Below are 12,877 nucleotides of genomic sequence, written 5' to 3'. Positions count from 1 at the left end.
ATGATGGAGCTCCATACGAATCAGAGAAGAGTCGAGAGAAATGGTAGGGTAACCGGAAGAAGCTAGAGCTTTTTTCAGCTCGGAACAAAGACAAAGACCTTTGTAATCTCTGTGCACGACAGTCGAATGATTTAGATCAAATTTCGTGAGAACCTTCAATTTTCTTCTCAATATTGTTAATGACACGCTAGTAATTTCCATTTTATTATCTTAGGTACTTTTTGTTATCTGAATTAATTTTCGGTATTTGTGCAAATTAAATAAATTATAAATAACAAACGAAGAAAATTCTCATTTAAATAATATACTTCACTCGGATAATCTAGGAAAACTATAATATTATTGTATTATAATGACATAAACATTGGCTAATTGATGTTTTGTTATTCCTCATTCATTTCTGTTACTATCTCCAGGCTATGGTAAAAGTATATCGTTTTCTCAGAAAATCATCATTCCACAACTTTTTGAATATCCAGTAGAAATTTATTAATAGTACTATTATTCATTCACTCAGTATTTGAAGTTTACTACTGCAATAAAATATCACGAATATTTTGGATGTTCTACCAGAGACGGAACAAAGATGAAATTTGGTAAGAAATTCAATTAATTTTGATAAATATGAACATTGGACAATTAACTATGTTAATAAAGATTTATGTAGTGTTTTCACTTTTGTGTAAGTAATAGTGCTCTTTGCTTGATTTTAAGTCTTTTTTTATAGAAATAACAGGTAAAAAAATAAAAGGTCAGAACGTCAAATTTGTCAAACGTGTTATTTTAATATAATTTACTATGAAAAGCACTATAAATCACGAAAGATATATTGAAAGGTCTAAGAAGTGAAAAGGTAAAAAGAAAATTATAAATAGAATTAATTAAGGCAATATTTGCTAGAAAAATAGATCGATTCATTGTAGTTTAGTAGTTAGTTTGATTGACTTCTGTTCCTTCTCTATTTAGTCTAGTAAATATTAACAAATATTGAACTGGGCGGTTTTCAGTGTCTTCTGTATTTTTATTACAACCTCGCTTCCATTTGGTGCTCATTCATCTGATTTGAGACTTACCTAGTTTATTGTATTTATTAATTAATAATAAGATCTTTTCAAGCTCCGATAATCTTCTTCACAGTATAACCGGGTATTGAATAGAAAAATAATAATAAGATAGCCGTTAGAGCTGCGATTATAAACAATTTGAGAATTGTATACTTATAATTGTGCCACAGTATGTACCGAAGTGACTTCAAAGGATTCATAAACCAAATAAAAGACGAATCAGGTCGGCTAGAAAAGAGAGTCAAAATTAAAAAATAAGTAAGTAATACAACTTTTAAACTTACTTTGGCTTATCCAAGGCATCCGGCTCATTCCTTGCTAAACCAGCTGGTGCTTTTTCTGCTTCTTCGCTAGTTAGTAAATGAATCTCAGCTTCTACTTTTCCTGTTAATTCCATTTCTTCATTGTCCTTTTTAACGAAAAATGGCCACCAGCCTTTGACCCTTTTTTGTTTAAAAATGTTTATCATAGGAACAGATCCATCAGTTTTTAACATATCCAAACTGCAAAGTTTCGAAGATTTTGCACCACGGGGAAATTTGTTAAGATCAAGAGTGATTGCCCCTAAAAAATAAATAGTCCCTTTCAAGGAGAGAATAAACATGGGTACTTAAAATGTATTCATTTTGCTACTGCTGTTTTATCCATTTGGTTTGTTGAGTACAATATAAAAAATGTTAACAGCATAGTTCAGAGCAAAAATTGATAGAAAGCAAAAAAGTTGACGAACTTGTGTCAGATGAGATAGAGATAGAAAATAGTGCATATGGTTGTTGAAATTTAACAGGTTTTACCTGTTGTTCGTTTGGAAGATTTCCCTTATATAGTATTGCTGATAAATCGTCTTGATTCTAGGTCTCTTTTCCTCAATAATAACTTTTTTAAATCATTATCATCAAAAGTATATAAATAAGGTCTATTCTAGTATTATGTTTATTTTCATTATTAAACATCTATGCATTTCAACTGAGAATCTTTAAATAAAACTTTCAACTAGTACTGACAATTTATTCAGCAGCTGTTTCACTTAAACTGAACTTTCATAAAATTTTGCGAAAAAATTGTCAATTATTATTCAACAATAGTTTTTGAGCTCCTCTAATTTCAATACAGCAACGCCTATGATTAAAAGCCAAAATTGTTCCATCGATTTGCTGTTCTTGGACACCTTTCTCCTACGGTATTTAATGTGAAGTCAAATGTAGTTTAACAGATGGGTTGAGGAGGAACCAATAAATTATTGATACCTTATTTCTCAACTCTTATAATTTCAGATAGCTAGCGTACTTTAGCGCACAATAATAAATTTACATTATCCGATCCCAAACTTGTAAGTGTGTTGCTTCTTATGAAATTGCCGATTTTTATCCATTTCAGAAATGTTTAGAAGTCAGAGGTATTTTTGTTGCAAAAATTTTCACGATGAATAATGCATTGTGTCAATCATAATTTTTTTCATGTCATTTTTTCTTTTAGAAACATTATTATCGGCCTTGAATATTTTAATACTGGTTGTATGAGATCGTCTAGGATATAATAAATTGAATTATTCAACATACTGACCATAATATATTACTTCAAAATCACCTTAATGAAATAAAGTTTGAGTATAGTATTTTAGATTTACTAAAACGCAAACCTATGCCGGAATCTCCAGACTTCGTCACTATATTATGAAATTTTGACGTGTTTTATGGAGTGAATTTCAGTGTTACTGAGGTTGCAGACTTAAGGAGAAAAGGCATTGATAAATTGTTCAGTACATTAAAATATATCGATAGACTTATTTAATAAAAAAGGTTTTCTTCTATGAACACACAATTTGTTGAGACCAAGTGTAGAATTATGAAATTGAAATTTGGATGTGATATAAATACAAATATTATCTCACCAAGAAAATCGTCGGCTGAAAAATGATCTGCATCAAATACTTGCAACTCTAAGCGAGCAGGAATTTTTGATTCAGTTTCATCCCACGAGAAAAGTGATTCTTTTTTAGTAATTACGATTTTTTGCTCGGCTACTAAGTAGTCGAAAGGATAGATGAATCTCCAATTGAAGTTACCCTCTCCTGTTAAAGATCGGTAATGAATATCTGTACATTGGCAGTCATCTTGTCCCTTTAACCACCTTAAAAAAACTTTTTTTATAATAAATTAGACACAACTAAAGTGATGATATAACATTCGTACCCTTTTACGTAGATATCAGACATTTTCTCTCCTGTAAAAAAAGCGTCGTCTTCCAGAATGACATCATCGGTATTCCAAATGATAACTCTTAATTCGTAGCTTTTAGGTTTTCTTGGTGAAATATCCAGCTTAGATGCCGGCAAAGGCATATCCATTGGAAACATATCTACCCACATTTCTATTTTACCTTGTTCGATACCAGGTTTTTGCGGATTGTATATGGGTCGCGTTTCAACGTGTTCAGGTACAAGATGACAACCTATTTTAGGAAATTCGTGCCACCTGTAAAGAGAGCTATATTACATTTGAGCAAGGGACATATTCCTATTATGCTAAAAAACAAAAATCTATCAATAAGTTAATCCTACTTACAATTAAAAGGTGCCAACGAAAAATATGGGGTTTTTTCGAGTTTCCTTTATAGGAAAAAAGGAAAACTTTTACATGAAAATGGAGTTTAGCAAAATAGTGTCATTACGAGGGTTACTACTTAAGTCTTGAGATAAAAGCAAAATAAATATTTATAATTGGATATGGCTTTATTGGTTTTCAAAATATTCTTATTAAGATGTTACACTTTTGTTTGAACCAATTGTCGAGGCATTTTTTAAATTCCAATTTAGGTACCACCAAAACATATGATTTGAACGCATCAACCGCTTTTCAGATATAGAAAAACGTTGACCCTGAACTTTATTTTTGATTTGCGAGAATATGAAGAAATAATTGGGTGCCAAGCAAGGATTTTACGGCGGATGACCCATCAATTCGACATTTTGACTGTTCAAAAACATTTTTGTTTGAACTAATGTGTGAAAGCACGCATTGTCGTGTTGGAGAATGATTCGTCTTTACGTTTTGAACGACCCATACAGTCGATTGTTGTTTAATTTCAGGTTAATCTGTATAGATCCATGATTCGTCCCTGTCATGATTTTGCACAGCATGTTTTCTGACACAACAGTCGATTTTGGACACTGGGATTGCACCTTTTAATCCAGAAGCTGTTCAAGATAACACGTATGTTGTTATCCAAGTGGAACAAAATGCGTAAGCTACATTTCATGGCTCAAGTCTTCAACACCTACGAAACCACGAATGACTGGATCAAGTATGTGTCATTGGTTTCGAAATTTGCGAATTTCGGCAGAAAAATAATTACGTAAAGTCACAACAAATGATATTGTCTATACATTTCCATTATACTATTATTTGAAGACGGTCTTTTTTCTAGGTGATGGTCAGTCTAACCCAAATATACCGGTGATATCGCCCAGTTGCAATGTTTGTAGTTTTTATATTCAAAATAAAAATTTAATTTCCACTGATATCACAAACTGTAATTTATATAGTCTTTAATCAGTGAGGATGCTCATTAGACCACTACCGGGAATTTAGACGATTAACTTGATCGATAGGTTTAAATGTGCTCTCATCAGGAAACAAAACATATAATTGAATAAATTTGTTACCTAACATCACCATCTTTGTTCACAAAAATACGTTCTCCTGAGATGGTGTTATTTTATAGGGATGCATTTTAATGAAGAATTGATATATGGGTAACGTTGAACAGAATTATGTGGGTTTTCTTGAAACTCATGCGTAATATCCAATTTTGTTTCATCACTTACTGCAATGGCAGGTACCGTTTTTACTTATCTTGCATCATCAAGCTCGAAAAACTGCTTTTCTATTTTGTTAATTGTTTTTTTGTGATATAGGCTACAAATATGGAAATTTTCCGTGAGTTAAGCGACCAACTTCTATTTGTGTCTCCACAACCAATCATTTGCAGAATGGTTATTTTTAGCGTTTCTTGTTGACCTTTTTTCTGACATTATTAAGTTCGTTAAGACTATGAGTTTTAAACGAAATTGAACAAATTTATATCAGTAGAAAGTAACGCTTGAATAGTTTTCGCTTCTTTTCTCAATATCAAGAGCTGAATCGGAAATAAGTATTGAATGTGATGTAACGAATTTGTGTAATAAGATAATTTTCTTTTTTTAAAACGTTAATTTTGGCCTGAAAATCTGGAAACACTTAATATTTCCGAAATGTTGAAGATATGTATTGGGCATTGTACATGAATTATATCTAAAATTTTCAGAAAAATATGAAAAATAAGTTTTATAATTATTTTTTTTTTCAAATACTCATTTCAACATGTCGAAGCGTTTTCTCCAACACAACCCCATCTATTTATTAACAAATTTGTTCCATTTGGCTGTTTCGTATATAGACAGCAATAGCGAGAAAGTATAGGAAAATTTAAGTCAATAGATTGATTAAAAGTAAGTGAAAAGTTGATTAAAATATTCCATTTTAACATTGTGTGGTAAATAAAATGCGGTGAGAAGTCAGCACTTTAGCGTAGAAGCGCGAATCAGTCTAATCCAATATTTATTCTGGCAAATTTAAGTTTTTTTGTACTGATGTAATATTTTTTTTTGAGTTCTGCAATAAAGATTTTTATGGCAAAAGTTTATATTAATTGAAATTTCCATTTTCGGTATCAACATTTTTCGAATCAATGAATGAAAGAAAACTGGAATAAAAGACAAAATTAACAACCATTACATCTTATTTATGAATATTTCCTATTTAAGTGATATTTACCTGTGTAATACTTCCAGGGCCATATGCTCCTCCGTCTCTTTAGTTCTTACAATTTCATTGGTACTGGTATTAACGAAAAATATTTGTTTTCCAATTTTAACCATTCCATCAGCGTATACAGGAGATTCCACTTTGGCATCTTTGCATAGTTTTGCAAGGATTTGCGTCGGTTTCAAAGCGTCTCTCCAAGCGTTGTAACCATCTCTAAAAAATGAATATGATCTCTCAATTTTGAATTTTTATTCATTAGATTGTCAATTTTGTTACTCTTTATCACAATTTTATTCTGCATATATTACTGAATTATATTATTAATTCCATAATATTTAAGTTTCACTGTTTGCGGAAATGAATCGTAACAAAGCTACAGCCTTAGCCCCCTATTTATTTGGATGATGCTACAAACTGTGAAATAAGTTTACCAATTTCAGTAAATACATTTCATTTTATACTAAATATCGATGAAATGAACAATTTATTTATGTGGGGAGGGGTGGAGAAAAACAATTTTTTCTTTATAATATACCACTTGGCCCATATGAATTAAAGGATATAGGTACAGTCTTGAACAATCTCAAAAAAACCATAAAGAAAGTTGCAAAGTTGAAATAACACCAGATATGAGTATTTTTAAAGTGTCTGTGCAAAGCCATAAGTTCACTTCATTTCAGTCAGACACCATAGGCTCCTAGTTTGGTTTTCCCAAAGGTACTCCACCAAACGTGAGACATGTTTCACACTAACCGGTGAATACGATAGGTATTGATTGCAGCATAGCAGGCGAATCCTATTTAAACATATTTAAGCATATTATCCACCAATTTTTTCCAACAGTGCCTAGCGGTTATAAAATAATAGTCATTGCAAAATATCAAAGTAAAAATAATTGATCAATTAGGAAATCTGTTTAATTTTCAAGGTGAAGATTTTGCTGTTACTTTACACCAGATAAGTATGGACTTGATATTTAATTATCCACATTTCACTAAAAACTATAAAACTATTTCTGGTGAAGGCATTAGTTTGATGAGAGCAAAGAGACTACTCACAACCAAAAATAAACAATTTTTTAAATCTCTGGATTCAAAATACTAATATGATTGATAATAGGATCAAAATCTATCGTATTTTTTTTATTTGTTGTGTATCCCACAAACTATAGGCTGGGTAAATATAAATTTCTTTAATACCTTATTTCTAAGATCTTTTGATATTTAGCAGTGAGAGTTAGTTTATAATAAGAAGTCATAGTGAAGGGAATGAAATAGTGAACAGTAACCGGTGAATTTAAATATATATATTTAAATAATATATATAATATTATATATAATAAATAATATATATAATAATAAATAATATAATATATATTTAAATAAGTTGATTCACCGGGTTCTTTGATGTAACATTGGTGAGTACATTATTAACGTGGCAATGTTTCAAATTGAAACAAAATACTGAGATGATAGTATGAATAACAAAAGCGAATATATTCTTAAATAACTTACTCTTCATAAACTTCAGCCAGGCCACAGCTTGCTCTATGACGACTGTAAAAACGATTTTCTAAGTCAATTTTCGTTTCACCTATCATATCGTCAGAACTGACCAAATCCCAGTCGTAAATTTGAACCGTCAGTACAGAATCTTGAGGAAAAGTAGCTTCGATTTCAAAACATCTAGAGCATTAAAGGTAATTAATAGTCGCATATTATTTACTTGTGATAAATGTTTAATGCTATTTGTAATAAACAACCTCGGGAATAAAAACTTAAATAAATTGAAAATTAAGTTGCTCATATAAGATAAATTCCTGAAAGTGACATAAAATAATAATATAGGTGTAAGGTATTAGAGTTAAGGTAACTTCAAATAAATGTAGTCTCTTAAGTAAGTAGGTTATTTTTGACGTTAGGGCCATTGTGGGTGCGAGAGAGTTGTTAATGACTATGACTATGAGAGCGAAGTGAGAGTCGATCCACAGAAGCACTATACATAAGTCCAATACTGTTATCCAATTATTGTTGGGACTGTAACCACCTCTTGATATGGTTCTGATGAAAACACATAGTATTATTCCTCTTCCAGGCCTGTGTATAGTTAGAATTAGCTTATAGAAGGCCAACGTTTTCTACAAGTGGTTCATATTTGCTTTGCCTTATTTGTTTTTATAAGAATACTTGATTAGGAGTAGATAGCCAAGTAGTAACTTAAGAGCTATTTGCTGATTCGACGATGCTTTAACATACGTTCATGTGGCGTGCAGTTTATTTCAGTATATAACAGTGATCTGATTGAATGGTTTCAATCAGTCAGAACCTGCTGCGATTTTTTGATATTTCATTTTTATGCTTGATACAAAGATTCTTCAAAGTCTCAATGGCATTTTAATAGCTTGAATATTCATTTATGTATCCAAATACAGTGATTTATAAGAATAATAAGTTTATTTTGAGAGCTTTTCACTTCGGCAGCCCCCAAGAAATTTTTGAAAATTCTTATCCAGTGGGCCCAAAGGCTAGCCAATATATCCAGCGTCATACTCTATATCCAGGCGTTCTGGTTCGAGTAGTTTATTGAATTGAACAACCTAATAAAAGGTATCAGAGCAAAAGTAACTAAAAATAAATGCAACAATAAATATAGGACAGTTTTTTTATTTGAATGTGTCCTTTTGGAAGCCTATCATGAAATATGTTCAATATTAGTACAAATTAACATGGAAATTCAACATTCTATTCAACTAGTACCAATATTGATCAAAATAATGGAGACGCACGGTTCCTCTTTTATGAATTATTTTCACATAGTCAGTTTATGTTACTTGTATCTCTCAAATCAACGGACTAATGTGTAGTTTTTTATAGTAACTCTGAATGATTAAGAGCCCTATTATTTCCTCAATTACCGCACCTATGATTTGCTTCAGTAAACTGATATTCAACTTAGCAATTTATTTTTATTTTCTATATTTTTAGACTTTAAATCTCAAGAATGATTCTTCAAAGTCTATGAAACAAATATCTTGGTTTATAACTATGTAGATAGGAAAGTGTTTAGAGTTCTAACAATATCATATTTCTGCACTTGTTGCGTTGCAGATTTAGTCGAAAGAAGCCTCTTAATTTATAAAGTACAGTACAGTACAGTACAGTATGTTTTCCCTCCTAACACGCCAAATCAGACTGTTTATTGTATAAAAGTTCAAATACGTCTTCTTTTTTTCTTTGCTTTATGTCCATTTTAGTATATGGTATGGAATAGAGCAGTTTCTTGTCAAAATGTCTTATTTCATAGTGACATTTCTTTGCGGTGAATATAATTGAATTGTATAAACTATGAAAATAGGCAGTTGTATTTTCATTAATATGCTTAATTTCTTCATACTCACTTTCCGAATACGGGATTCAGCTGCTTTGAAACATAGTTGTCTTTATCACTTATTTTTTTACTTCCTAGTTGTAATACAATGTACGGATCTGCCTTTCCGTTCAAATCCATAGGATGCAAATCTATGGCCTTTACTATGTAAACGCGAACCAAAACTTTTATTGGTTCGTTGGATGGTAGTCCTTGAAATAGTCCTAGATGTGGATCAAATCCCATTATTGTTTTGTCGTCTATATCTTTCGGTAGGGGCCATTTGTATACTTGTATTGCTCCCTGGAATATATTAAGAAATACAGTTGTATAATTTTGGAGGATATATAATTAGAACTTACTTTAAAATACCCTACAATTCTACTATCATCTTCAGCGTCATCAACAGTCTTTTTACCTCTATACAATGGAAATGTGTGCAACCATTCTTTAAATTCGTCAAATTCTGGTCTACTTTCCAATTCGGTGTCATAAACCTTGAATAAGAGAATAATTTTTTTTTATTTAAAGAGAAAAGTTGTTATGCTTGGTTTGAACTATGGGCATTGCCAGTAAAAAACTTAACAGCGGACAAATAATTGTCGGATTGTACTAGGTGATGTGATAATTTTAAATATTTTTTGGTAGAATATCAATTATAGTATTATATGTAGTGTTTAGATATTTATCAAAAAAAAAAAAATTAAGAACACTCGTATGTTCTTCGATATAGCCAGAATATATACAAAAATAATCTAGCTTCATTTCAAAGGTTAATAATCTGACAATTTATTATCTTCCATGATGAATATTCAGGATTCAAATTTTATAAAGAGTTGTTAATTAATAATAGATAGTCACCCAATTGCTTTTTTAAAACAAAACTTTTCCCAGACAGTGCAACACATTGAACGAAGAAAATATTTTCAACTTTTTATAAGACGAGGATTATGAAGAATATTTGCTTTCAGTAACACATAATCACGCAGGATATTGTCATTAACAAATTATAGTACACAGTACTTCAATGAAATTCTTGTAGTACTCAGTCTAATAGCATATAAAGATTACTTTCAGAATATAAAAGATTGTATTTTATTAAAAATATAAGTTCACCTTGCATTGTGCTGTCTTTCGACTAGAAGATTTTCCTGTATGCTTTGGACTGATTCTCGCAGCAAACCTCGATGCCGTTGCAACTGATTTGAAAGTGAATCGCTTTTTGTTCTCCTCTTGACCAGAAGTTCTAATAGAAGTATTTCCAAATTGAGAATCTTTATTATCAGTTCGAACTGGCAGGTTACCACTTTGATTCAAAATGTTCTTTATCTCGTTTAATTCTATTAAAGCTCGCTCTTTCGACAAAAAGTATTTTGTCCACCTGAAGTGAGACAAATTATGTTATAACTATTGAGAACTTGTACATGACATGGACAGTGAAGCCGGTCCTGTTCGGTTATAATAGAAGTCTTTGATCTTGCCGTCATCACATTTTTTTATCACAGCGGCGAGTTGTTCATTTTGAGAAATTCCTTTAGGGTATATAAACTAGTTTGTTTAGCAGCTAGAGTTAAGTTTATAAAAAAAATCATAATGAAAGAAACGAAATAGAGAAGTAACCGGTGAAATTAAATAAATTTAAGTAGTTATAAAAGTTGTGAATAGTTAATCATATAAGTAGTAGATAATTATTATGATATAAGATAGTTAAGTCTAGTGTAAATATTTAAATAAATTAAGTAAGAGACAATGTATGTTACCGTTGAAAACCAGTTTAAATAAATTAGGAAATAAGAAAAACATTGCGTTCATTAACATCTATCCATAAAGAATTTTTAGAAATATTTCAGTAATTTCTTTGAATATTTATAAACTTGATGATAAATATAGTAAATAAGTAACGTAAATTAGACACATGGTCGATCGTGTATATAGAAATGTATCTTGTGTGATTTTTTAACCAACTTGTGCATCAAATATTTCTATATAAAATACCCAAATACAATCGTTCTCTGATATTATATTTAATATAGACTAATGAAGAAATCTGAAAAAATACACGTTTCTTTGCATATTTGAAATATTTCTAACAATTTTCGATTCCTCTAATTTATGGTACTTATTTCAATACGAATAAAATTAATTACCACTAAATGAACGTGAAATTTAGAAGCAAATTTATTTTTAATTCTTACAATACTGCTAAAAATTGAGAATATAGTTTTTCATATACACAAAAAATAGAAGTTCCGAACCAGAACAGAAAAAACGTTGACTAAAAACATAAATCAAGAACAATACATTTATCTTGATGTGAAAATATCATTAATACTTTAGAAAACATCTTTTTTTTCCGTTTTATTTCCCTTGAAAAAGCTAACATTTTTGAATAAAGAAAAGGAACATTTGATAAAGTTTACACAAGCTCAATCTCTTGTATGAAAAATTGTATCTGTCATTTAAAGTCATTTTGTTGAAGGTACCTGATATTTCAAAATTTGGGAATATCAATCTATAGCTTAAATTTGCTGTGTTCGGGATATTGCATAAATATATTTAGTAACCGGAATAAAGAATTCATATATCTTTTACATATTGTATAGACTAAAACTTGGAAAACATGTTTTTAACTTCTTACCAATCTTTTGTGTCTTCTTCATCATCTAATTCTTCGTCTATACTTTGTTTTCGTTTCTTATTTATTTCAGTCTTCATTTTTTTTGTTCCTTCTTGTGTACCGTAATCTATAAGACGACATTTGACAAATTTTTTCAAAAAGATTTTATTTATCTCAACTTACCCGTGTGACCTGAAGTATCTTTAGGTAGTAGAGGACTTTTTTCCTTATCACTAGCAGGATTCTCTATATTTGTTGGAGAAACTAGATTACTTTGTATATTGTTAACGCTGGGTCTTAACTGATTTAAAGATTTTTTTCTCTCTTCAGCTTCTCTATCTTTTTTCGTCATTGGTTTGTAAATATATTTATGAATGGAATTAATGATGTGTGTACCTACTAAGGTGTATCGACCAAAACTCCTGCAGTCTACAGCTCTGATCGTAACAGGCGGTCTGAAAAGTGTATAATGAAATAGAGGAAAAGTTTAGTTTAGTTGTTGGTGTTATATACTACCGTAAGACACCTGCTATTGGCAATTTAATAATAATACAAAGAAAGATACAAGAACAAGATAGATTATCCAAAGTTTAAATGGAACAAATTGGGGCGAATGATGAGAGCTATTTTTTATATATAAGAGGTTGTACAGAATAAAAACGTGAAAACAATAATCTATTACAGATTTGGTTGTTTAATCATTATTGACACTCATAAAAGATACTAATTAATAAACTTTATTCAATGGTTCAACATTACTTAAAGAGAATTTCTTCTATATATATTTTTGTTAGGCATTATTTATTTTTGTTTTAAAATATTTCATTTCCTTCATTGCAAAGTCTTCTTTCTAAAAAAATCATGCCATATTATATGTAACATTCTTCCTATTTAATAACCATTTTCAATTAATTATATAATTTGGATTAAACAATCTTCTCTTTATTTCCAATTAACGTTTATTATTAAGGTGCTTTGAGTATTATATTATGGCAAATGCATTTTAATGAATGTACTAGGACTTT

The 12,877-nt window shown here is 30.2% G+C and overlaps 1 protein-coding gene across 1 annotated transcript in view; it reads right to left on the bottom strand.

Annotated features, from left to right (window-relative positions):
* Window positions 1-760: 760 nt before the first annotated feature.
* The window catches only part of LOC130446447 (otoferlin-like), a 92,431-nt gene continuing 80,314 nt past the window's right edge, over window positions 761-12,877 (bottom strand). The window contains exons 21-31 of the mRNA XM_056782717.1: window positions 12,036-12,307; window positions 11,874-11,979; window positions 10,352-10,616; window positions 9,598-9,732; window positions 9,267-9,538; window positions 7,384-7,554; window positions 5,879-6,082; window positions 3,257-3,538; window positions 2,956-3,194; window positions 1,349-1,628; window positions 761-1,292 (exon numbers count right to left, since the gene is read on the bottom strand). Of these exons, the coding sequence (XP_056638695.1) occupies window positions 1,112-1,292; window positions 1,349-1,628; window positions 2,956-3,194; window positions 3,257-3,538; window positions 5,879-6,082; window positions 7,384-7,554; window positions 9,267-9,538; window positions 9,598-9,732; window positions 10,352-10,616; window positions 11,874-11,979; window positions 12,036-12,307 (2,407 nt within the window). The 3' untranslated portion in view covers window positions 761-1,111. The remainder of the gene's footprint in view (window positions 1,293-1,348; window positions 1,629-2,955; window positions 3,195-3,256; window positions 3,539-5,878; window positions 6,083-7,383; window positions 7,555-9,266; window positions 9,539-9,597; window positions 9,733-10,351; window positions 10,617-11,873; window positions 11,980-12,035; window positions 12,308-12,877) is intronic.

The sequence above is a fragment of the Diorhabda sublineata genome, chromosome 7, assembly GCF_026230105.1.
Source record: "Diorhabda sublineata isolate icDioSubl1.1 chromosome 7, icDioSubl1.1, whole genome shotgun sequence".
NCBI lineage: Eukaryota > Metazoa > Arthropoda > Insecta > Coleoptera > Chrysomelidae > Diorhabda > Diorhabda sublineata.
The sequence above is the reverse complement of the archived record's forward strand: the minus strand, read 5'-3'. Positions and strand labels throughout refer to the sequence as shown.